The sequence below is a fragment of the Vipera ursinii genome (genome assembly GCF_947247035.1).
Source record: "Vipera ursinii genome assembly, chromosome: 2".
Lineage (NCBI taxonomy): Eukaryota > Metazoa > Chordata > Lepidosauria > Squamata > Viperidae > Vipera > Vipera ursinii.
Window position 1 is genome coordinate 59,906,176 of NC_139513.1, and position 25,964 is coordinate 59,932,139.

General features: G+C 42.4%; 1 protein-coding gene across 2 annotated transcripts in view; it reads right to left on the bottom strand.

The window, feature by feature from the left end:
* The window catches only part of NINJ1 (ninjurin 1), a 37,158-nt gene that overhangs the window by 5,877 nt on the left and 5,317 nt on the right, over positions 1 to 25,964 (bottom strand). For both annotated transcript variants that reach the window (XM_083352231.1, XM_083352232.1), the window contains exon 2: positions 20,395 to 20,626. In XM_083352231.1, the coding sequence (XP_083208357.1) occupies positions 20,395 to 20,626 (232 nt within the window). The remainder of the gene's footprint in view (positions 1 to 20,394; positions 20,627 to 25,964) is intronic.

Consider the following 25,964-nt stretch of genomic DNA (forward strand, 5'->3'; position numbering starts at 1 on the left):
GTTGTTAACTGAATCTAGCTTCCCCACTGACTTTGTCAGAAAGTTGCAAAAAGTGATCACATCATAATTAAGTGCCACTTGCCAAGCATCTGAATTTTGATCACATGACCATGACCATGACGGGATAGGACACAAAGACTTACATAATAAGGCTTAAGTCATTTTTTTCAGTGATGTAACTTCAAATGGTTACTAAGTTAAGGATTACCTGTATTAACCACAGGCTGTGTTTAGAAAGTGAATGAGAAGAAATATTTTCTATTTCAGGGAATAAAAAAATAATAAAAAACATTTGCAAATTTCCAAAGATTTCTTGTCAGGGCTGAAACAGAAATATAAGATGTTTTTGCTGGTGTTTCTCATAAAACAACGGTCATCAACTGCAAAGCTAAACATCTAGCTGACATAGGACACAAAGCACTATTACACTGGTCAGAAGAACCTCTGGCAATGAAGTGGAGCAAACAGAAAACCTAAAGCTTTCTCTCTAATCCCAGTTGCTGGGACTGGAGCAACCAAGGTAGTCTAACCTCAAGAGTCACCGCTTGGTCACTGAATCCAAATTTCAATATGTCTGTGAATTAGACAAATTCCACATTAGGGATTATTTCACAAAGTAAGTGAAAATATATTCATAATTATCCCGTTCAACTTTCTGAAATAGGCTGTGTCCAAATCTTGATGCGGTGTTCTTCTTTTCTCCTATTTCTTTCCTATAATTTATCTTATATTTTTATGTTATAAATTTATATCATATTTGTATGTATCATTTTTTCCTTAGAATTCCAAGTTGGCCTTTAACTTCCTGTAGTTTAGTGGTTCCCAAGCAATCTGAGTATGAGGATCCTTTTTAACCTCAAAAAAACCTGTGCATTTCCACATGGTAATAGTTATACCTGGTATATGTTATACTATGGTATACCATTATCCCATGGTAATAGTTATATTTCAATCAACCTACTGATTGAAATAAAATACAACAAACACTGAATTCAGTAGTCATAAAAAACACCATTTTGTGAACTGCATTTATCAATCAGAATGATATCTTTACACAATTGAAAAAAACAATATTATATATATGTATACTTACTCAGTCTACCATTATTTTCCTATCCAGGAGTGGAAAACCCTTTGTCAGCCCTCTAATCCAACAATGAAATTGCACCATCTCCACTTTCTTTTCACTCCTTCTTGCTCAGACTTATTCAGAGAAGGATAAAGAAAAGATGCCAGGATGTCTACATGCAATACTTAAGGCCAACATCTTGAATTCTTTGGCCATATACTGCTGACAACCCTGAAATGAATTTATTTGTTTTAAAGGACCAAACCTCCCTCCACTTATTTTCTGATTTCAGAAATGAAGTTCTTTGTGGATACTCAAGGAAGCAATCTGGCAGGCTGTACTATCATCAACTCCTTTATTTGATTGTATTTTCCCGGGACTGTGCTACCATGGAGCAAATCCAAAAAATGGTGCCAGCGCTTATGATGAGTTCTCCTACCCCCTCCCTCCACCAAGTAACTTCCTCACTTCAGATGTGAATCCCAAATCCCAGGACTAGGCAGATTTTCAAAGCTTCTTCACAAGACAGGGCCTCGGTTTCCCTCCTTCTGAAGAGTTTTTGTTAATTCCCCCTCCCCCTCTTTTGACTATTTGCTATGCTGTTACAGTATGCCGTACTTTCTTGCTAATATTATTGCTATGATAGTATGTTTAGAATCTCTGCCTCTATTCAATGAATATTCCACATTTTAATTTGGTTATTTATTAAAATGTATTTTATTTTAAAAATAACATTTATAGGAAATACAGACGGGAATCCCCATTAACTAGTTTAGTTCTATCTCAAGCTGGGAATTTCTTTTCTTTGTTCCATTAAGCAACAGAGGTCCCAGCACTGTTATGCCTGAGGGTCAAAAGTGCATTTTATATAATAACAATGGCAACTAGGGCCACTTTGAGGTAAAGGACGAATTCTGTTCATACCTAGCCCTGTGAATCCTAGCCTAGCCATGACGCCTTCTTCCTGTTGGAAACCACAAGAACTAAAAAGTGGAAGTAAGCTTCATGAAATCAGAAGCAAAAACATAAGAGAATCGCCACTCTTACACAATGCATTTTCCAGGAGCTTGCACTGCAGTTAGATTAACACATTCAGGTATTTTCTCAGACTGAGTTTTTTTTTGGAAAGGAACATCAGCCAGTGCAGTAAGAGGCTTTCAAATTAAGAAATTCGTCCGGTTTTAGAGCTGATATGTAGTGATTTCTCCATAGCAATGGAGATGTGGAATTTTTTTTTTAATGCAAGTTTCTGTTTGAACAAAGCTGAATTCTAAGATTTAAGAGGGAATTACAAATATGCAGAACTTGAAACTGTTCTTATATATGGGAAATGTTAAGCTTTTATCAGAGCAATTCCTCTCATTTTGTGACGTTTAAACTATTCATTTCCACTTTCATTTCAAAAAGAAAGCTCTTCCAATTAATATAGGGTTTTCTGCAGGGACATCTGAGGGAATGAAAAAAATTCAAGTTAATAACATCCTATCCCTTATTTTCACATCTGTCACAATGCACATAAAAAAGGGGGCAGATCTTTGATATCACTGGCGCAGCTGCCATCCTAAATGTTTCTGACACACCCAAATGCCCCTGATTTATAGTGCATCCAAGAGGAAACTTTCCACACATTCTCAACTCAAATGGAAAATCTTTCATTTGTGCTATTCCTTGTCTTTCTTTAAACATTAATCTGGGCAAGGAGTCCTGACATTTTCAAGCAGGTTAAAGTTCATTTGATCTCATGAAGACAGCAAAGAAAATCCTTTCCTGTCCTCCTCCTGTTTTTTCTCAGCCTGTAAAATAGGAAAGCTGAGAGATACAAACTGTTCCCAGCCCTCACAATTTAAAAGGCAGAAGAAAATAGGGGGAAAAAACATATAACCCAACTGCAAGAACATGTGCTTGGAACATGATCAAAGGAAGCCACTGTGGAAGGAGGAACAAAAGAGGCAGAAAAAAACCACTCTGGTAGTTAAGCTGACAGCTTCCTTCCTCCTCTTTTTTACCCTACAATTTACAGCCAGTGTCTTCTAAACAAAAGTAACCAAGAAAAAAAGCAAAAGAAGAAGCTACCACTGTATATTGGAGCCCGCTCAACATGATACCGTAGAACAGTCTGTTATGTGTTGAATGTTACACTATGTTAAAGTTATAATACTGTTAAAGTTGTAATGGTTGTGAGGTAAAACCTCTGACAGAACACACGCGGCAGCTTTTGACAGTTGTAATGGGAGTCTCCCGATACTCCCATGTAACACCTCTTCTCCGGGAGCTGCATTGGCTTCCAGTTGCCCTCCGGGTGAGATTCAAGGTGCTGGTGATGACCTATAAAGCCCTAAATTGCATGGGCCCGGATTATCTAAGGGAGCACCTGCTACCAGCGTCAATTTCCCATCGTCCTGTGCGCTCCCACAGGGAGGGCCTCCTCAGGGTACCGCCGGTAAAGGATTGCCGACGGGCGATCCACAGGGGGAGGGTGTTCTCTGTGGGCGCGCCTGCCCTATGGAATCAACTGCCAACGGAACTCCAGACTGCCCCCGACCTTCGTTCATTTCGCCGGGACCTAAAAACCTGGCTCTTTGAGCTATCTGGTCTGGACTGAGGGGTTTAATGTTTTTAAATTGTGATTTAATTTTTGTGGCTAGACTTAATTTAATTTATTTTAATTTTATATTGGATTGTTTTTAAATTTTGCCTTGTAAACCGCCCTGAGTCCTTTGGGAATAGGGCGGTATATAAACCAAATAAATAAATAAATAAATAAATAAATGCTGCCGAGAGCAAATACGCACGCGCAGCAGCTTGACAGCTCTCAGCTGTCAAGGCGGCCGCCGGTATTAAGCAGGCGCAGCAACACATTGACAGCTCCAAGCTGTCAAACCAGGCATTGCTGATTGGTCCAAGCTTCCGCAGCGGGAAAAATGCGCCATGCGGATTGGACTAGGGTCCGCCAGCTGATGTATAAAAGAGCAACACCGCCATACTGCTGTCTGTCCGATTCCACACTAAATAAAGGTTGCTACTGCAAGCCAGCTGTCTCTTCAGGGTCATTATTGCTGAAGCCACTTCACTGGCGACGAGGATGGGATTTACTGCTTTGCAGAGCTGAAGTCACGAAGCCGAGGAAAGAGAACCTCTTCCACCGGCCCTAGCGCTAGTCACTCGCTGAAGTCACTGGGTGGCAGAAGTCACAACTTCCACCGCACACTCGTGAAGCAGTATTCCGGACCAGGACACCATGGCCAACCTCGGACACATCCGTGAGTTCGACATCCGTTATCCCGAGCGCTGGGAGTCGCACTGGGGGCAAGTAGAGGGCTACCTAGTGGTCAACAAAATCATGGAAGACTGGCACAAGGCAGCGGCACTCTTATGTCTCACCGGGCCGGCAGTGTATGACGTAGCCGTCGGACTTTTCAGCCCTGAACCTGTCACCTCAGTACCCTACACGGAACTCACGGACAGACTCTGTAAGCATTTTATGCCTACAAGGTCCGAACTATTCTGGCGTGTAAACTTCACGCGGCGGTGCCAACTCCTGGATGAATCAGCAACCGACTTCATCGCCGGGGTCCGTCATGCCGCCTGAAGGTGCCGCTTCCCCAACCTGGAGGACTGGATCCGTGACCAGATCGTCATAGGGCTCAAAGATGAATGTCTTCAATGGAAGTTAGTCACAAAGCCTTCATTGAGTCTGGCTGAGGTCACCATGGAAATCATGGCGTATGAAGACAGCCACCACGAAAACACCGTACAACCGGGCAACGGACCTCACGGGTCAGTCCACCAGGACGACTTAGCCCACAGCGACAACTGGGAAAACGAGGACATGACCAACGTAGATGCCATCCAACGGAGGTTCGAAAAACTCCAAGGCCGCCGCTACGGTCGAGGGGGACCAACTAGCAACAAAACCGCCAGCAAAAACGCCAACTACCTGAACAACAATCCTAAAGAAACACCGCCTAGATGTGCCAGCTATGGAGGAAGCCACCCCAGAGCCACCTGCCTTTTCCGCCAAGTGTCATGAGTGCGGTAGGACCGGGCACATCGATGCTGCATGCCAAAGCCGGAACTGAGAGAACTTGCATGAACTTGAGGCAACATCCTCAGGTATGAGACCTACAATGGCCACTAGCAAAAAGCCCCCTGGGTCCCTAGTACAGGCCGTAAACAGGGATAGGGGGTCACCGGCGGTCCACCAAATGCTGAGACCCAAGGTTAAAATCGAAGTCCGGCCACAAGGGGTTCCCTGCGAAATGGAGGTTGACTCGGGCTCTTCGGTCTCCCTCATTTCGTTTAAAACTTTCCGGGAAATATGCGGATTTAAAGCTCAGTTCAGGATGGCTTTATAGTCGGCACAAATCCTTATTTCCCCGTTAGGTATTATCAGGGTGACAATAGGGGTTTCCCAATTTCCCCCCTCCACTGGTTCCAGAACTCCCAGTTTTACCAGCCGGTCCAGTTCATTCTCAATTTTGTTTTTGAGAGCGAACGGGACCCTTCTAGCCTTAATCCTGACTGGTAAAACTTCAGGTCTTAATTTTAAGGAGACTGGGGGCCATGTACATTTTCCTAGAGAGCCATCGAAAATGTCTGCGAACTGGTTGCAGAAGCCCCAAAAAGGCTTGCAATTCCTGTTTGTTTTTTGGAGTGGGGGCAGATTTAATAGCACTAATTTTGGAGTCGGTGGGGTGAATTCCTTGGGCATCAATCCTATACCCTAGGAATTCGGTGGAGGTTACCCCCTATAGAGCACTTTTCCCTTTTTAGTTTGAGGCCGGCTGTTCTGAACCTACTTAGAACTGCCTGCAATCTTTCTGCTAAAATCTCTTCCGATTTGCCTGCTATCAGTATGTCATCAAAGTATGGGCAGACCCCGGGAATTTTAGGGTTTTTTCCATTATTTCTTGGAAGATGCCGGGGCTGCTGAGATGCCAAATTGCAGGCGCTTCACTTTGAAAGCCCCGCGGTGGGTTACGATGGTCTGCGCATCTGCGGTTTCCTGGGTGACTGGGAGCTGTAAGTACACTTGCGCCAAGTCCAGCTTAGCAAAGATGGCACCGGATCGTATAGCCGAGAGGACGTCTTTTACTTTTACCATACATTCTTACCCCACAAGGCAACTATCGCGGAACCCCTGCATAAATTGCTAGACAAAGGAACCCCCTGTTCTGTACCAGCCTGCTACCGGCCTTGCAGAAAAGGCAACCCCTTTACAGACAGCAAAAGGCTGGAATACGTCTGCCAAATTTATTACACAAACAAAACATGAAACAAGATACCGGAGCTTTGAAACACTATCGGAGCGGTTGCTTTCAGCAAACCAGCCCTCCCCCAAACATTCCCTTTATAAAGAGTTCAGGGCGTGGCCTCTCTTTGCCTCCTTCCAAGAAGTCCCACAGCCTTCCTCTGCTTACTCCTACTTGACTGCCTCCTGCGTCGGGCGTCCTTGAACAGGGCCAGCTGTGGGTCATCTTCATCCACACTGTCAGGCTCACACAGCTGGGTCTCCACCAGGTAGGAGGGGCCTGGCTGGGGGCTCTGCGGAGCCTCAAAGCCATCATCAGCAAGTTCTTCAACACCCCCCTCCTCCCCCTCATCTGAGTCATCTGACCCAACTGCCGAACCCACAGGCTGACCCTGAATCACAACACCCCCTGGACCTGGTCTCCTCGGCACGACACTAGTTTCCAGCACCTCAAAAACCTCCTCTCCAATAACTCCACCGTAACCCTCTTCAGAGAAGAACTGCCCCTATGTATTGCATGCGATGCATCCCCATACGGAATCGGGGCAGTACTAAGTCACTTACTGGGAAATGGAATACAAAAGCCTATTAAATTCTACTCCAGAACACTTTCTAAAGCTGAGCGCAATTACGCACAAATTGACAGGGAGGTTTTGGTGATCGTTGCCGGCGTGAAAAAATTTCACGACTACCTTTATGGCCGGCAATTCACAATCTTCACGGACCACAAACCCCTTTTGGGAATATTCACTTGGGATAAGCAGATGCCCCAAATTCTGTCTCCTAGAATCTTGAGGAAGTCTACGTTTTTATCTGCTTATACATTCAAATTGGTCCATAAGCCTGGGAAGGAAATGGGTCATGCCGACGGATTAAGCAGACTGCCCCTGCCTTGCAATGACCCTGACCCCGCCCCAGCAGGTAACATCCTAGCGATCTTAGAATTACCGGAATGCCCATTATCCGCAAAGGACATTGCAACAGCTTCGGCTACAGATAGAACCATTAGTACGGTACTAAACTGGGTTACCTCCGGGTGGCAGGCCAAATGCCCAGGACCTAAGTTCCAGGCATACTTCACCAGGAGACAGGAACTGTCATCCCATCTAGGGTGCGTACTTTGGGGCAACAGAGTTGTTGTCCCAGACAAACACAGACCCAAAGCTTTGCACACATTGCATGAGGGCCACCCTGGGATGGTAAAAATGAAAGCATTAGCCAGGAGCTACGTATGGTGGCCTGGCATCGATAAAGACATCGAAGCACATGTGGCAGGGTGCTACCTTTGTCAACAAGAAGGGCCAGCACAACCACACGCCCCAGTCCATAAATGGGAAACAACCAGGAACCCATGGTCCCGAGTACACTTAGATTTCGCGGGGCCCTTCCAGGGACAGGTATTCCTAATCGCTGTAGACAGCTATTCCAGGTGGCTAGAGGCCGTTCCCGTTAGCAGCACCACTACGGCTGCCACTGTGCAGGTGTTCTGAACCAGCCTGCTACCGGCCTTGCAATAAGGCAAACCCCTGTTCAAACAGTAGAGACTGGAGAGCGTCTGAGGCTGAAAAGCGTCTGCCAAGATTTATTACACAAACAACAGAACAAGAAACAAAACACTGGAACTTGAATCCTCAAACGGAAGGGTTGCTTTCAGCAACCAGCCCTTCCCCAAACACTCCTTTTATTTAGAGTTCAGGGCGTGGTCTCCCTGTGCCTCCTCCCGAGGAGTCCCACAGCCTTTCTCTGCTTGGTCCTGCTCAACTGCCTCCTGCGTCGGGCGTCCTTGAACAGGGCCAGCTGTGGGTCATCATCCTCCGCACTATCGGGCTCACGCAGCTGAGAAGAGGGCCCCGGCTGGGGGCTCTGCGAAGCCTCCAAGCCGTCATCAGCCAGTTCGTCTTCCACACCCTCCTCCTCCCCCTCATCTGAGTCATCCGAGACATCTGAGCCGGCTGCCGGACCCACAGGCTGGCCCTGAGTCACAACAGCAGGTACTTAGGGGGCTTTTTGCCACTCATGGCCTTCCCGATGCCTTGGTCTCAGATAACGGGTCCCAATTTACTTCTCATGAATTCCAGATTTTCACCAAGGAGAACTCTATTAGGCATGTCACTTCGGCTCCGTTCCATCCTTCATCTAATGGCTTGGCTGAGGTTATGGTGAAATCTACCAAGGACGCACTTCGGAAGATCATCAGGGGTAACTGGCACCGAGGGTTAGCCCAATTCTTGTTGGCCCAACACGCCACCCCCTGCACGACCACAGGGAAGTCACCAGCGGAACTTTGTTGGGGGCGACGCCTCGTAACCAGGCTAGACAGAATGCACATGGATAGAGCGACAGCAGAACCAGAACAACCCCTCCCTCAAAGAACCTTGGAGAACGGGCAGAGCATTTGGGCAAGGAACTACGGGGGAGGGAACAAATGGATTCAGGGGGTTGTAATTGAACAAACGGGACCCTTATCCTATATTATAGACACTGGCAAAGGCTGCCACATACGAAGGCATATCGACCAACTAAGGAAACAAAGTGCAGAAAACCCGGCTGAAGGAAACGGCGAAGAACTGGGACTACCAAACCCTACCAGTGAACGGGACACTCCCCAATACATCACCCCACCAATGCCTATGCAGCAAGAGACGAAGCAAAGGCTTCCAGGGGCCGAACCTATGCATCTACCTTCTCATCCAGGACAGGGGGAGGGGGAGCCAAAGACAGAGACACCTCTCCGGCGTTCTGGTCGTACTAGAAAATCCCGTTTACCTTAATGACGAGTGGTCCCACAACAAACTAGCGAAAAATAAAGGTTAACCCTCCAGTTCAGGGGAGGGGTAAGGGGTGTTATGTGTTGAATGTTATACTATGTTAAAGTTATAATACTATGTTAAAGTTGTAATGGTTGTGAGGTAAAACCTCTGACAGAACACATGCGGCAGCTTTTGACAGCTGTCAGCTGTCAAAAGCTGCCGAGAGCGAATACGCATGCACGGCAGCTTGACAGCTCTCAGCTGTCAAGGCGGCCGCCGGTATTACGCAGGCACGTCAACACGTTGACAGCTCCAAGCTGTCAAACCAGGCGTTGCTGATTGGTCCAAGCTTCCGCAGCGGGAAAAATGCGCCATGCGGATTGGACTAGGGTCCGCCAGGTGGTGTATAAAAGAGCGACACCGCCACACTGCTGTCTGTCCGATTCCACACAGCTGTCTCTTCAGGGTCATTATTGCTGAAGCCACTTCACAGTCAATGCAACAAACATCATTCATATGATCTTTCTATCAGTGTATGACCAAAGCATAAAGATAACTATGTCAATTGTATCAGTCTTCCATGCTTAACCGGCCTTTGCACCAGGAATCTGTTGCCACCAAGAGCCTGTTGGGGCACACTGTTTCATCCCTATAGTACTCCTTCTCTTCCCCAGATATCTTTCACTGGATATTCACAAAGTATTCAAAATGCATGTTTCACAGAATACACTGGTGTGGGTAAAGCATCTTTCCTATAAGCATTAAAGCAGCCGTGACTTCCAAAAGCTCTCTTTTGATTTCTAGGTGTGGATATGTCCCACTGAGACTGCATTCATATCTATCGGTAGGTGGAGTTATTTGTGACAATGAGGGAATTTAATGCCCTCTACATCAAAGAAGGCACCGGAACTAATAAGTCTTATACGCCCAGTCGTTTATACGCCGGAAAATCAGCGAGCCCGGGAAGGCACACCCTCCCCTCTCACTGTGGAGGAAGCAGGGCAGGCACACGCGCAGGACTGCCCTGCCGGCTCCCGCCCGATGCTCTTCCCTCTTGAGGCAGCATCGCTCCCCGGCTCCTAAGGAGTCCTCGGGGATGCTGCCTCAAGAGGGAAGGACTGCCCTGCCGGCTCCGGCCCGACGCCGGACGGCTCCGCCGATGCTGCTTCAAGAGGGAAGAGCGTGAGGCGCCTGCCATGGCTCTTGAGGCAGCATCCCCGAGGACTCCTTAGGAGCCGGGGAGTGATGCTGCCTCAAGAGGGAAGAGCGTCGGGCGGGAGCCGGCAGGGCAGTCTTGTGTGTGCGTGCGTGCGCAGGACTGCCCTGCCGGATCCCGCCAGACGCCAGCCTGCCCTGCTTCCTCCACAGTGAGAGGGGAGGGCGTGCCTGCCCGGGCTCGCTGATTTTCTGGCGTATAAGACGAAAAATCTTGAAAATCATCTCAAAAGTTGGGGGGTCGTCTTATATGCCCAGTCATCTTATACGCCAGAAAATACGGTACTCTACATCTGATATAGAATAAACCGTAATAGAACTGATCAATGGGAAGGCAATTATCGATTCAAACAGATTTGGTGCACAAGATTTTAGACAAGATGTGAGTATAGTTCAACTGGAAATGGTAATCACAGCGCTGTTTGATCTGTAGTTACCTATGAACTTTAAAACAGTCACATTTCATTTTGAAAGTGAAATATTTAAATAAAGAGAAGTTTGGCAAAAAAGAAGTTGAAAGAATAAGACCAGAGAGCATTCTTTCAAAGGTGCATTGAAGTTACTCAGAGCCAGAATAACAGAAGTTCATTTATGCTGAAAAAGCAATGACCAAAAGGGCTGAAGAAAGGACAACTGAGATGAGGTACTAGATATACTGAGAATCAGAAACCATGCTAATCATGAGGTTTCATATATTCCTTGTAAAGAGTTCTAAATCAACTCAAATATGATGTTGATGTTCTTTCATCATAAATATGTAATGTTAAGATTATTTTCTATACTAGATAGGAAAAATATCTTACATATATTATAATATATATTATTTACTAGGCAACTGGCCAATATAATATCACTTTTTTACAGTGTTCCTGATCATTTACTTTATCTAGAGCCCTCTGCAACAGCAGTTTCACCTTTTAGCCTGGCGGCACAGTGGTTAAGTTCAGTATTGCAGGCAAATGCTGCCCACATCCTGGAGTTCAATCCTGATGGGGTTCAAGGTTGACTCAGCCTTTCATCCTTCCGAGATCGGTAAAATGAGGACCCAAATAGTTGGGGACAGCAGCTGACATTGTAACTGCCCAGAAAGTGCTGTAAAGCATTATGGAGCAGTATATATATCTAAGTGCTATTGCTATTGCTATGTCATCTACTTAAGAACATTTCCCAAAAAGAGAAAGTAGAAAATTGGCTCTTCTGTTCTCCAAAGCAGCTGTGTGGAGTGATGGCTTCTTAAGGAAAGGTACATCATTGCCTCTTTCGAACCAGGAGATTCCCTTCTCCTACGAAAGCATTCATTACTGCTGTGGTCTACCTTTCTCTGAACAGTTTCATTAAACAGGACAAACTAGTCCTCAGGACTCACATGTTCAAACTTATCCCAGCTAACCTTCAAAGGCAAAATTATTTGACTGGCTGACATCTTAACTCTAAGTGATTCCTAAATATTTTATCTCCAGATGACCTACAAATTCTTCACAGAGGGCTAAAAAATTATTTTACACGCCCATCCTTCTCTAAGAGGTCCTGTATCACTTTAAAGCAGAGCTAATGGTTTTCTGAGAAGGACACAGCAATGAAAAGTGGTGAGAGAGGTAGAATATAGATGCTGGAAGACTTAGTGCAAATATGGTGGAACACAGGTGGAACTAAATAATGGTAGACAATATTACTTTTTTTTGCCTCTAAGACTGCATCCACCGTGAACCATTCCACACAATTAAAGATCTGGACATTGTCAGTATGAAAAAAAATAGTTATGTCCCAATTCATTGAAGCAATAAAAATGAATTCATGGTGTACTTCATTAGCAGAAATTGCTCAAACCTCACTGGTCTGGGTATCTACTCTTCCAAATGCAGGACAACTGCGTAATTTGGATACACACACACACACACACACACACACACACACACACACACAGAGAGAGAGAGAGAGAGAGAGAGAGAGAGAGAGAGAGAGAGAGAGAGAGAGAGAGAGAGAGAGAGGATAGGATAGGATAGGATAGGATAGGATAGGATAGGATAGGATAGGATAGGATAGGATAGGATAGGATAGGAAAGGATAGGATAGGATAGGATAGGATAGAAGTGAAGCTGGAAGGGACCTTGGAGGTCTTCTAGTCCAGCCCCCTGCTCAAGCAGGAGAAGCTATACCATCTCAGACAAGTGACTGTCTAGCTTCTTTTTAAAAATCTCCAGTGATGGAGTGCCCACAATTTCTGGGGACAAGCTATTCCACTGGTTGATTGTCCTCACTGTCAGGAAGTTTCTCCTGTAGTTGAGTTTTTTTTAATCCAGTATGCATTATTTATTTTATTTATTTATTTATTTTATTATATTTATATACCGCCCTTTCCCTGAGGACTCAGGGCGGTTTACAGGGAATTAAAAATCAAAACATACAAAAGTTAAAAACCAGTTAAAAAATATTAAATTCACCCTGTACATTTAAAAACCCCAGTTAAAATTTTCTCCTCAGCCTGGGCCCGAGAGCTCGAAGAGCCAGCATTAGATTATGCATTATCGCTATCAGGAAGTTTCAATGCATATTGAATTAAAAAACCCCAACTACAATACATTAATAAAATCTAAACAATGAATGATAGACTAGGAATAAAAAAGTAAGTGTGCAACAATAAACAAAAAGGATGTGAGGAAAGAGCATTTCTCATAAGAAAGGGGATTCTGAAGATAAAATCACATTCTATTTATGTAAATCTATACTGTGACTATATTTGGAATGTATGTACAGGTAATCCTCAACTTAAGACCATAACTGAGCCCAAAATTTCTGTGGCTAAGTGAAACATTTGTTAAGTGAGTTTTGCCCCATTTTACGACCTTTCTTGCCACAGTTAAGTGAATCACTGCAATTTTGTAAGTCAGTAACACAGTTGTTAAGTGAATCTGGGTTCTCCAATGACTTTTTTGTCATAAGGTTACAAAAGGTGATCATGTGAGCCCGGGACACTGCAACTATCAAAAATAGAAGACAATTGCCAAACGTCTGAATTTTGATCATGTGACCATGTGGATGCTGCAAAGGTCATAAGTGTGAAAACATATCATAAATCCTTTTTTTCAGTGCCATTGTAACTTTGAACTGTCACTAAATCAACTGATGTAAAATGAACTGAATAGTTTTGTTTGTCGCATTTAAAAAAATATATTCTACACAAAAGGACAATTAGAATTTTCAGCAGACTGGAGGAAGATCCCACCGGGGTATAACATTTAAGGTATTTCAATTTAGGATTAAAAAGTCGGTAGAAGAGAAAATATGTGTGTATGAAAATTTGCATGGGATTAATGAAAAAAAATAAAACTTCCAATAACTGATGTCTAGATTTTCCTTCAATAGTTTATACCAATCTGGAAAAGTATGAGTTGGAGAGGACAATCACTTTTATGCTCTTCTTGTGGTTTCCCATTGGCATCTGATGAGCTCATATGGGACAAGATTGCTGGATCTGAAAAGCCTTTAGACCAGACATGTGAAACACAAGGCCCGGGGGCCAGATCTGGCCCGCGAAGTGGTTTCATGTGGCCCTTGAAGCCATCCTGGAAACAGTGAGGGAACGACCCCCCACTGCCTTGGCCCTGGTCCAGAGACCCTCCTTCTGCCAGAGACCCCCAAAACTGTCCCACTCCTGCCCAGGCCCCCATAGGCACCCTTGATGCCAATGATGTAGAGCTGGCCATGCCCACCCAGTAGGCCATACGCACTCCAGATGCGCCCACCGAGTAGGCCGCGCCCACCCTGGCTATACCCCCCCCCCGAGGGCAACCACAATGCTGATGTGGCCCTCAATGAAATTGAGTTTGACACCCCTGCTTTAGACCGATTCAGCAAGATATTTTGCACATGTTCTTGAGTTATATCATTACGATCTGTTGGCATATAAACTATATCTTTATTATTGCCTGCTTCCAACACTGGATGACTACTTTTTATTTCTTAATACAATACTATTTAATATATGCCTCAAAGAAAACTATGTATGCATGTAGACAATGCCAGTGTACTAAAATACTTGTTACAATATTCCTGGTAGAAGACAAGTATAATTCAGTCTATACTTTGGGATAAAAATGTTATTCTTAGGTTTCTATGCAATTGCTTAGCTTCCTATTCTTCTTGGACACAAAAGTAAATACCTATAATCTTCTACCAAATGTATAATTTCCCAGAGCAAATGAATAATCTATGATCCCTGAAAAAACAGGTTATGTTTTAGCCTGCAATCCCATAGAGCTGATGATTACATTACAATTCTATAGTCCCAGGGTGACCATCTAGGGCTAGGCCTACACCATTCTGGACAAATGGCTGTCCAGAATGGTAGAGGGCCTACCTCACCGAGTTGTTGTTGTGGGGAAAATTGCAAGAGGAAGGAGTATTATGTATGTTCTCGGCCTTGGGTTACTTATACAAATAATAAAGAATAGAATTCTTTATTGGCCCAAGTGTGATTGGACACACAAGGAATTTGTGCATAAGCTCTCAGTGTACATACAAATAACAAAGTGATGTCATGGATCATACACAATCATACATCATAAGATACAAACATCAATTGATAAATCATAATATACCAGTAGGAGAAGGTAGTAGGAAAGGTGAGAGGTGAGGAAGATGCGAAGATAAGAAAGACAACAAGATGAGAATGATAATAGCAATACAGACTACTACATGGGTAAATATCTTTAGGCATAAGACAGTGGTGGGGAGTTAGGTGTTTCGCAGAGTGATGGTGCAGGGGAAGAAGCTATTTTTGTGTCTAGTGGTTTTGGCACGCAATGCTCTGTAGTGGGCAGACATTGAGGGGAGAAGTTGAAATAATTATGTCCAGGATGTGAGGGGTCTATAGATAAAGGCCAGCAATATGGATAAAGGAGAAATGGAAAAAAATCTTAACAAAGACAGAAAGCTGCCCCAGTCTTCCTGCTACAGGAAACCTGAAAAGCCAGAAGTCTTTAGAAATGGAGATTTTGACTCCAGATTGGGTCACTCTGTTCATAAGCAAAGAGCAGAGACTCCAGATAAGCAACACAATTAGGCAAGCCAAAAGTTGACAAGATCACCTCAGACAAACACTAGGGTTTATATTTCCCCTTTTGCCTATAGAGCCAGCCATGACCCCTACATGACCCCATAGGAATCTGGCAACAGCCTTTAGAATATTAAAGGACATGTTCTTGCACAGGAATAGGCATCTCAAATACAAAGCCAAAGAAGGTATAAAAACCCACCTATTCTCAACACCATTTTGTTAGCTGTCCCAGAACTGCATGCTGTTGCTGATTCTGCTAATCAATAAACAGAAACCTTCTTTCCTAAACAGCCTCCATTTTATTTCCAGCATCTTAGCCTCCATTTTATTTCCAGTGTCTTACTCCCAGCTTGAAAGTGGACCTTATTTTTCTTTCAACATTACCATTTGTTATAAGATAACATACAAATAAAAACAAACCATGGGAAAGTTATAGAGAAAGGAAGAATAGTGCAAAAGAAAAAAGTGATTTTCATTTTTTTTAGTACAGCAGGACACAAAACAAAGTTGCGACCTCAACCTTTTACTTTACATTTCTAAATTTTTCAAGTCATTTCTATAACAATAAAGTCATCCTGACCATCAAAACCTAAAATAAAACTTTTTTTTTCAATTTTGAGCCTAAAGTACAGAAGTGGTTCCAAATGGAAACAAACTATAGATTTAAAAGAGGTTGAGACTAGAAAGAGTGCAGAGGCAAGCAACCAAGATGATTATGGGATTAGAGGCTAAATTATATAAAGAACGGTTGCAGGAATTAAGTATGTCTAGTTTAAAGAAAAGGACTAGGAGTGACATGATAGCAGTCTTCCAATATCTAAGGGGCTGCCACAAGGAAGAGGAGATCAACCTATTCTCCAAAGCACCAGAAGGCAGGGCAAGAAGCAACGGATGGAAACTGATCAAGTAGCGAACCAACCTAGAACTAAGGAGAAATTTCCTGACAGTGAGGACAATTAGTGGAATGACTTGCCTCCAGAAATTGTGAATGCTCCAATACTGGAGGGTTTTAATAAGAGATTAGACAACCATTTGTCTGAAATGATATAGAGTCTCCTGCTTGAGCTGGGGGGTTGGACTAGAAGACCTCCAAGGTCCCTTCCAACTCTGTTATTCAGTAATAGATAAATTCTTCTCTTTAATTAAAGCCATCAAGTTTGCCATCCATTCTTCCATGGTGGGTATTAGTGACCTTGTCACATGTACAAACAAAGATTGGGATTTCCACCATTGAGCAGGAATGCTACCAAGATGCATAAGCATAACCAGTTAATGAGCGCCATATGAGCCATATGGGAGGGCTTAATTTACTTTCATATGGGGAATTATAACAAAACTGTAAGCAATGGGGGGGAAAGTTAAAATTTGAGGGGCCCCTTCAGACTGTGATAATCTTAAATTGCAGCTTGTTTAGCTCATTAGACAAATGATTATGACCAAAGCATGGGATTTTTATAGATGCCTCTGGTGGATTCCATTATGGGGTAGGACTGCTTCAATTGTCTCACTGGAAGACAAACTGGAGCCAGGGTTAAACTCAGACTCTGGGTCCAGTCGTCCTTATAGGAAGCTTTTTTTTAGGCTATAACGTATATAGATAGTCCTCAATGTACAACCATTCATTTAGTGACCACTTGTGGATACCAACAGCATAGTGACATGACCAGTTTTCATGCTTAGGACTATTGCAGCATCCTTGTGATCATGTGACCAAATTTCAGAAGCTTGGCAACTGGCATGTATTTATCCCAGTTGCACTATAAAGTCCCTAACCGGGGCAATCAGCAAATGAAATGCAGGCAGTCTTCAACTTACAACCGTTCGCTTAGTGACCGAAGTTACAATAGCACTGAAAAAATTGATTAATGACCATTTCCCCACAATGACGGTTGCAGCATCCCCATGGTCACCTGATCAAAATTCAGGTGCTTGGCAACTGACTCATATTTATGAATGGTCGCTGTGTCCCGGGGTCATGTGATCACTTGTTGCAACCTTCTGACAAGCAAAGTCAATGGCGAAGTCAGATTAATTTAGTAACTGTGTCATTAATTTAACAATTGCACTGATTCACTTAACAGCTGTGGCAAGAAAGGTTGTAAAATAGGGCAAAACTCACTTGCTTAGCAATGGAAATTTCGGGCTTAATTGCGGTCATACATCAAGGACTACTTGTAAGCAGTGAGCTCATCTCATGAAATAATGGTGGTCCCCTTCTAAACAGGACTCTTAAATTTGCCTTGAAGAGTAGCTGTTATCTGGAGCTACAAAAATTCACAGTAAGTGCTCGATTTACGACCAATCACTTAGCAACCATTTGAAGTTACCCCCCAAAACTACTTAGGACCCAATTCCAAAGTTCTGATGATCATCCTCATCACCACCACCCCTGCAGTCATGTAACTGCATTGTGAGGACTCGGCAACTGGCCCGCATTTACGGCCCTTTGTAGCATTCCAGTTCACATGACCACAATTTAGGACATTTTTGCCAGAAACTGACATTTGCTTCTAGTTTCTGGAAGAAAAAGGGCCCAAAGTGAACAATGGATTAATTTAACAGCCAACACATTCGCTAAATTATCACTGCATTCGCCTAACAACTGCCAGAAAAAGATTAATAAAATTGGGTCGGTCATGAGATGACTCACTTTATCACACCCAGGACCCATAATTACCAGGCACAATCTCAGTTGTAAGTCAAGAACTGCTTGTAATCGACAGATGTCATCAAACTCTTTGATCTGGTGATTGTCTGGATCTTTGCAACTCAGAACTGCTGACTCTATTGAACTCCTGAACCGAGCTAGAGAAAACCACCGATTGTCTCTTCCCCAGCTTGGAAGATGTGGTCCCGATCCATGCCAATTTCCTTTCCAGACCTTCTCCTTTCATTATGGTTCCGTATATGGGCTGCCAAACTCTGGGCATCTACCAGATGGTGGACAACTCGCTATCTGTCTATTTCATCATCCACTGAATTGTGCTCCAGAGTTTGCCAGCCCAGAAAGAGTAGCTCTACCTTTCCCCCCACACTATAATGATATGTGGGAATTGGAGATAGGAAGGAGAGCTGCAGCTTAGATGGAAGGATAGATAAGAGGCTGCTGAGCCCTGAGGAGGAAAAGGGTACTGGCAAATGCCTCAGATCCTCCCTAGTCTCTTAGACTCTAAAGCATGGGGGAGAGATATACTTTCAGATTCTGTTAATGTGAAATTGTGAGTCCTAGTTCCGCCTTAGGCATGAAAGTCAGCTGAGTGACTTTGAACCAATCACCAGGAGGTGGTGAGTTCTAGTCCTCCCTTAGGTATGAAAGCCTCCCTAGATTAGGGAGGCGAGTGGGTATGTCCCTATACTTCACCTCCTAGCTGTGTTCGTATGTGTGGAGAGTGGAAGCCAGCACTGGACCTGGCCAGACGCAAGGCATTGCAACACAAGGCAAGGTGTGACTGGCAGAGGAGTCTGGAAGAACCAGCAAGCCAAGCGCTGCTAATTGGTGTAAGGGTAGTCTGTCTCCCGCGATGCACCAAGGATAGGCGCACAAGTGTCGAACGGAATGAACTAGCAAGCTAAGCTGTCAGGACTGCATTGTTCCTAGCATGTGTAGATTCCCCTGACATTGCATGCCATATGCTAAATAAATAAATAAATAATCTCCATAGTTACATCCGCATGTAATAGTTAAAAATAATTATAACCAGGGCTCATAGAATGCTCAGAACGGTGTTCCGGCACCTTTTTTTCCCCCCCCAAAAAAAGCTCCCTCTATTGGCTTTAGGAGTAGGTAATCTTGGCTCTTTTTTATGACTCATGGACTTCAACTCCCAGAAATCCTGAGCCAGCCACGCTGAGGGGGAAGAGAGAGGTTTCCAAGCTGAGCCATGCTGGCTCAGGAATTCTGGGAGTTGAAGTCCTTGAGTCATAAAAGAGCCAAGGTTGCCTACCCTGCACTAGAGGAGGACATTAAAATTATTTACAAGGTTACTTCTTTAGGAACTAAACTTTTAGAATCTAAAACAGCTAATTCAAAAAAACCAACAGGAAAGAACCTCACATTTTTCATCTGCTTCTGTCTTTTGGAAGGTAACAAAATAATCTATTTCCTATGTTAACATCTCTGCAATGAAATAAAAAAAGGTAACAGGAAAGAAATGAGAAACATTTTTCTCAATGTAATATGTCTAATTTAGCTGATGCTAGAAAAAAATAGTATCTTTTGAACACTCTTGAAAACAATTTTGAATCTATAACTATCTATTACAACTAAACTACTTTATATTAAACAATTCTTAAGAATGAAATATTCTTAATTTGGACTTTACTTTTACTGTTTGGACTGTGTTTTGAAAAATAGATTATTTAGAATCTAGTTATGTTGCACTTCAGTCTTTAAATAATTAACCTAGTATATACATATTGTATTACATCCAGAAATGGCAACTTTGCCACCAATATTTCTCATCCATAACTATGGCACCTTAAGGATACCTGCAAATGCTTCTCTTGGATCAGTAACGCAGCAGGTATTGCTTTTTCCTTCCAGTAACAGATTGCTGGAAAATACCAAACATGGCCTTGAGAATTCCAATGTTTGTTACAAATTTTTCTGATGTGGTTGGAAAGAGGCTGTTTGGCACCGGAAACCACTGCCACGAGGAACACAACTCTGGGTTGGGGTTCGGAGCAGCTCCGGGTGGGGGCTCAGCACGGGCTGTGGTGTGGCAACTACGGGGAGGGGAATCCCCGTGGCATGTGGCTCCGAGCCACAGGGACGGGGGTGCAAAGGACGGGCGGCGATGCCATAGCAAGACACTGGCATCGCTCCCAGTGACAGCACCTCTGAGTTCTGGCACCTTTTTTTTTTTTAGAAAAAAAGCACTGGTTATAACTATATATAAAACTCAAAAAAAATAACTATAACTTAAAAATTGAGGCTACAAAAGAGGAGTTGGCTATCAAATACTTTTTAAAATGTATTTATTAAAATGGAAACAGTACCATAAGCAGTTATGCTGTGGCATAAAATAAGCAACAATTTAGGCACCATACATACCAAGGAATATTAGGAGTACGCCAACTCCAATCTGGAGTACTAGTGAGGTGCTGATGAGAACAATCAGTGGCATATAAAACTCGAAAGAGGGTCCTTGCTCCATCACAGCTTTCAGCTGGGATGCGTTGGCCATGAGCAAAGCAATGTCCAACATACTTTCGGCTGCGCTCTTCTTATTGGCATAATGGTTCATGTTAATTTGTCTATTTGTCCGTAGCCAATGTCCTCGACCCTGAAAGGCAAAAATATTTCCAAGGCATTTATCAGCAATGATTTAGCATTATAAACATGACAGGGGTGGGAAATTAAAAAACTTGGTTAAATTAGTTACATGTTTGTTTGGAATTGTAGCAACTTTCCACAGGGACTGAAGGCACAAAATGGACTTCGACAGGTCAGATTAAGGAGACATAGCATCAGCCACTGCACGTTATATTACAATATCTTAAAACAGGGGTCAACAGCCTGTTGGGAACTGGGCCACGCAAGCGGCAGGCAAGTGCATGAAACTTCATTTGGGCACGCATAGGAGGTAGGTTGCAGGCATGCAACCATCCCCTACTCTCCCAGTCTATGGAGGACCGCTGCCTTAAAACATTTAATTAAAAATATATTAAAATGGAAGATGAGACAAGAAAAAACATTTGACATTCAAACGAGGAATATAACTGAGTCTGATCGTGACCCATATTCCGAAATGACAGGAAACAACTCAACATGCTTTAGCATTTTTTTTCTTTTTCTCTATTTTATAAAAGTTTTAAGTGTCCCATTACTGGGGGAAAATATATTTCTTTTCTAAACACTTTTTTTTTGATAAAATCAGAATATATTTCTGATCGTTCTCTTGAACAGTTTAGATTGCAGCTGTTTCTTTTCTGGCTTAGCCAGTAAACATCAAGCACTAAGCAATAGCACACTACTAAACACACACAAAAAGTCAGGCCAGAAAGCACTTTCTATGGAGACAAACATGTTTCCAGTTTCCCCCCTTAACTTCAATTTCTGTAGAATTTTTAAAGATTCACTTTGTTAAATTAATCATTTTACTAAGATAAAAAAAGTCACACAAGAGCATCAAATCAAATATTTAAATAGCAGCAGGTCTCGTTTGAAAAGAGAAAAAAAAAACCAAACGGGATGCCGAGTTAATGTTTTTGTGGTAGTGCTTTGTTGAAATAACCTGTCTCCCATGTGATACTTCCTTCCATATTTTATTTTCCATGTAAGCTACAAATTGTTCCATGTGTTTATTTATAGTAAATCTGCCCGAGAGTGACATGGCATAAAAAGTACAGAAATAATTGAAATGTCAGCAATGTAGCGCAATAGCAATATTAGTGAGTGAAAAAAAAATCCCCGTATTATCTGTTCCTTTCACACACAGTCAAACAGAGGAAAGAGGCATGTTGTAATATCCTTTTGTCAAGCTTCTTGTTTATGCTGTTTGCTATTTAAAACGGATAGGACCTATGAAAATAAAGGATTATTCCAAGTGTAAAGCATACCAGCACCAAATAGGACTAGGAGTAAAATGTGCAAGTGTATATGGTCTTACCAGTGCGTGCAATTGTCCTACAGAACAAATGGTGGCAGATACAGACAGTCCTTGACTTACAGCCACAATTGAGCCCAGAAATGTAGTCATAAGTCATAGTGAGGCACCCACGTGATTGCTTCACTTAATGACCACAATCATGGCTCTCCCTGTTGTGGTCATTAAGGTAAATGTGCAGCTTGCAACGCAGAGCACTTGAAGGCCCGGGGGTGGGTGGTGGGTGGGAGAGGACTGTTGGCACTCACTAAAGATGGGTTAAGCCTGTTCTCTGCACTCAAGAAAGTTATACTATTTTTCTTTTTTTTTCATTTTCATTTCTTTTTGCATTTTTCTTTTCAAAGCGACCTGCACTCTACATATGCTTAGAATATTGGCTTTTAAATAGTAAATTTTATTAAAAAATTCAATTGCAACAATAAAAAATAAAAGAAGAAAAAAAGAAAGCGCAGAAAAGGAAAGAGTAGAAAGAAAAATATCTCTGGAGAGTCGCGTTCATCCAGGTCATGGTTGTCCCAAAGATGCCTTTTCAAAAGGCAACTGGACTTCCTTTGTTTTCTTTGAAGAAGTTTTGCTTCTCATCCAAGAAGCTTCTGAACTGAGGAAGCTTCTTGGATGAGAAGTGAAATGTCTTCAAGGAAAACAAAGTCCGGTTGCCTTTTGAAAACGCAACTTTAGAAAGAAAAATAGGAAAGAAAAAAATAAAAATATAGTAAAGAAGAAACATATACTGTATGTAGAACTAACTCCCTTTCATTACAATAGGTATAAATAACTCTAGTAATTTATCACCTTTTTTTTAAAATAGAACAAATGACATTTTCTTTCCATAACCCATCTCTTATTCGTGAGGCCTCATTATTTCAGTCCTGATGTCAACAATAGTCCATACCAGAGATAACAACATATCTATTTTAAACTTGATCAAATAAACCAAGTTTATATTCCTTCTTTTTACTTTTAACAATCTTGTTTTTTTAGTCCCTTCAAATGCCCTACAATTTGATTTCTTTTGATTTCTTTTTTGTTTGTCTTTTCTCACAAAAATTTCAAAGCTTTAACAAGTCTCTTTTATAACTACAACATAGGAAAATTATTCAGGGCACTCTCTTGGTTTGTTATTTGGATATCCCTTTTAATTTTTAAGACATCAGCAGGGGGTTGCACTAGAAGAGTTCTAAGTCCCTTACAACTCTATTATTCTGTATTGAGTAAGACTTTGCAGAGAACCAGCTTTGAAGAGCTAAATGTCATTTAGGTATACATTAAATGCAACATACATTTTTTCCAGGATATCCTGACAGTTGTGCATGACAACCTTGCTAGCACAGAAAAAAGGACAAATCTGCTTCAACAAGTTTACAAAGAAAATATGTGTGCCCCCATTGCACTCTAAATCACATTTAGCCTTTTGAACCCAGATCTTTGCATAGCTCTGCACACCTGACGAAGCAGCAAGAAAAAAAATATGGTGATCTTTTCAACGAGATGAGAATATATCATGACTGGATTTTCCCTTTTCCTCCAATGCATTTTTCTGCACTGTAATTTGGCATTCTGTTTTAACATTCCCAGTTTAATCCTAAAATGAGCAAGGGGTTGGACACAAAGGCCTCCAAGGTCCCTTCCAACTCTGTTATTTTGTTATTCTGTTAAATTCACTTTCACTTTGGGGGGGGGTTACACTTGTTCACTAGCAACATTTTTGAAACAGTAGCTTTATATAACTATTTTATTGCCTTTCAAAGTATTCCTATTGTTATTTTCCATATTTTCCATATTTTACTTCTAAAGCTTCACAAGTTTCATTATGATAAAGTCCATTGTAAGAGGACATGGTTCTAATTGGTATCAGGCTTGTTTCCATCAAACATGTTTTTAATGAGATCAGAATTAAAATCATGTTGAACTGAGAAAATTAGCATTTTAGCATTCAAACTTTAACACAATGAGTGCAATTATTGAAATTATGCACAATAAGTAAGTATTTCCCCAACTTCCACAACTCTGCAGCATTTCAGAAAAAAATCCTTCTAATATTTTTTTTTCAGAAAAGAGGTGTAGGTGTAAGAAAAGAGCAACAGTGAGGAAAGGATTTGTTTATTTAATATTTTAGGTTAGGTGGAGTTTAAGTGTTAAACCACAGTGAGAGATTTCATCATTTAGCCTATTGCTAATGTAAATACTGCCCTTTCAATATTAAAAGCATCATTTAATGCTTTTTTCCTAGACTACAGGTGTTTATACAACAACTCAGGTCTAGCCTGTATGAATAGTAACTTTGTTGGTTAAGATGAAAATGACTGGGTGTCACTGAATAAGAGCCACAAAATGAAATACTGATCTTCTATGAAAGAAGCTTTAACTCAAAGCAATGGCATCAAAAGAGGATTCATATATTCCACTAAACCAGAGGTCCACAACATTTTGGGCACCAGGCACTGGTTCCGTAGAGAGAGGTTTTTCCGTGGACCGGAGGGTGTGTGGTTTTGTGTGCTGCCTGCATGTTGCAGATGGGGCTTTGCTTGTTTGTGCAGACCAGTTGTTGGCATGCCGCAGCCCGGTACTGGTCCACTGACTGGGGGTTGAGGACCCCTGCACTAAGCCACCAAGCAATCTCTTTGGATTCATACCACTATAGTACTACAGTATGTTACATTGCCTTGAAGACTCTAGTCTGAGGGCAACACTGAAAATAGGGTGGATGGGTGGATGAAATTGGAGTTTTAAGTACCTGCAAGACACAAGTTACCACTACCAACTTTCCTCCCAAAGGATCACATTTTTTGACTCCATCATTTCTGGCTTACTATGATCTGTGAAATGTTTTTTATGCTTATTTTCAATGTGGCCTTTGGTTTAAGGCAAAGCATCCATTGTAAACAATGTTGTAGAATTTAGGCGTATATATTTTATATGTTACTTCCTTTATTCTTACCTCAAAAAAGACAAATTAAATGAAAACATCTTTAAGTGCCTTAATGTCATTTTATGTCATGGGAAATCTCAATTGTCTAATTACCACAATGAACTGCTTCTCAGAATTTAAGTCCATTCATATCTACTTTTCATTTAGATATTTTAACATGCTATGGTAGCAATTAAGGGTTCTGTTGTGATTCAGGGTCAGCCTGTGAGTTCGGCAGTTGGGTATGACGATTCAGAGGAGGAGGAGGGGGGTGTTGGAGAGCCTGCAGAGGATAGCCCTGAGGCTTCGCAGAGCCCTCAGCCAGGCCCCTCCCATCTGGTTACAACGCAGACCCAGCTCTGTGAGCCTGACAGCGGGATGAAGATGACCCACAGCTGGCCCTGTTCAAGGACGCCCGACGCAGGAGGCAGTCAATCAGGAGTAAACAGAGGAAGGCAATGGGGCACCTCGGAAGGAGGCAGAGAGAAGCCACGCCTTGAACTGTTTAAAAGGGGAATGTGTGGGAGGGCTGGTTTGCTGAAGGCAACCGCTTGAATAGCTCCTGTTTCATGGTTCGTGTTTCTGTTTTGCTGTGTTTGCTCTGTTTTATGTCAATAAATTTGGCAGGCTTAGTTCCAGCCTCTTGCCGTTTTGTAAAGGGGTTGTCCCTGCCTTTTCTGCAGGGCTGGAAGTAGGCTGGTACAGAACAGGTTCTTGCTAGGAATTAGTACTATCAATACCATAGTTAAATGTGAGGCAGACATTTTCATTTACATAAAACCCATTAAAATGTTTAATCAAATTCTACTCTGCAAAAGAAATGCCTTTTAATGTTTTCCTCTCTGCAGAATTTGCTTTATAAGACATGAGGACATCCAAGCTCTTCTAGTACAAAATGCCAAATCTGCAATTTGTCTACACAACTCCTTCATCACAAAAAGGAAGTTGAAAGTAGCCCTCAGAAGATGGATTATTCATTCCACCACAGATGAAGCATCACTTTTGTATGATTTTTTCCACATGGCAGAGACAATTTTCATGCCTGAACTAAGTCATTTCATCCTGAAACAGGACAGTTCCACAATTATATGACAGTACATATTCCAT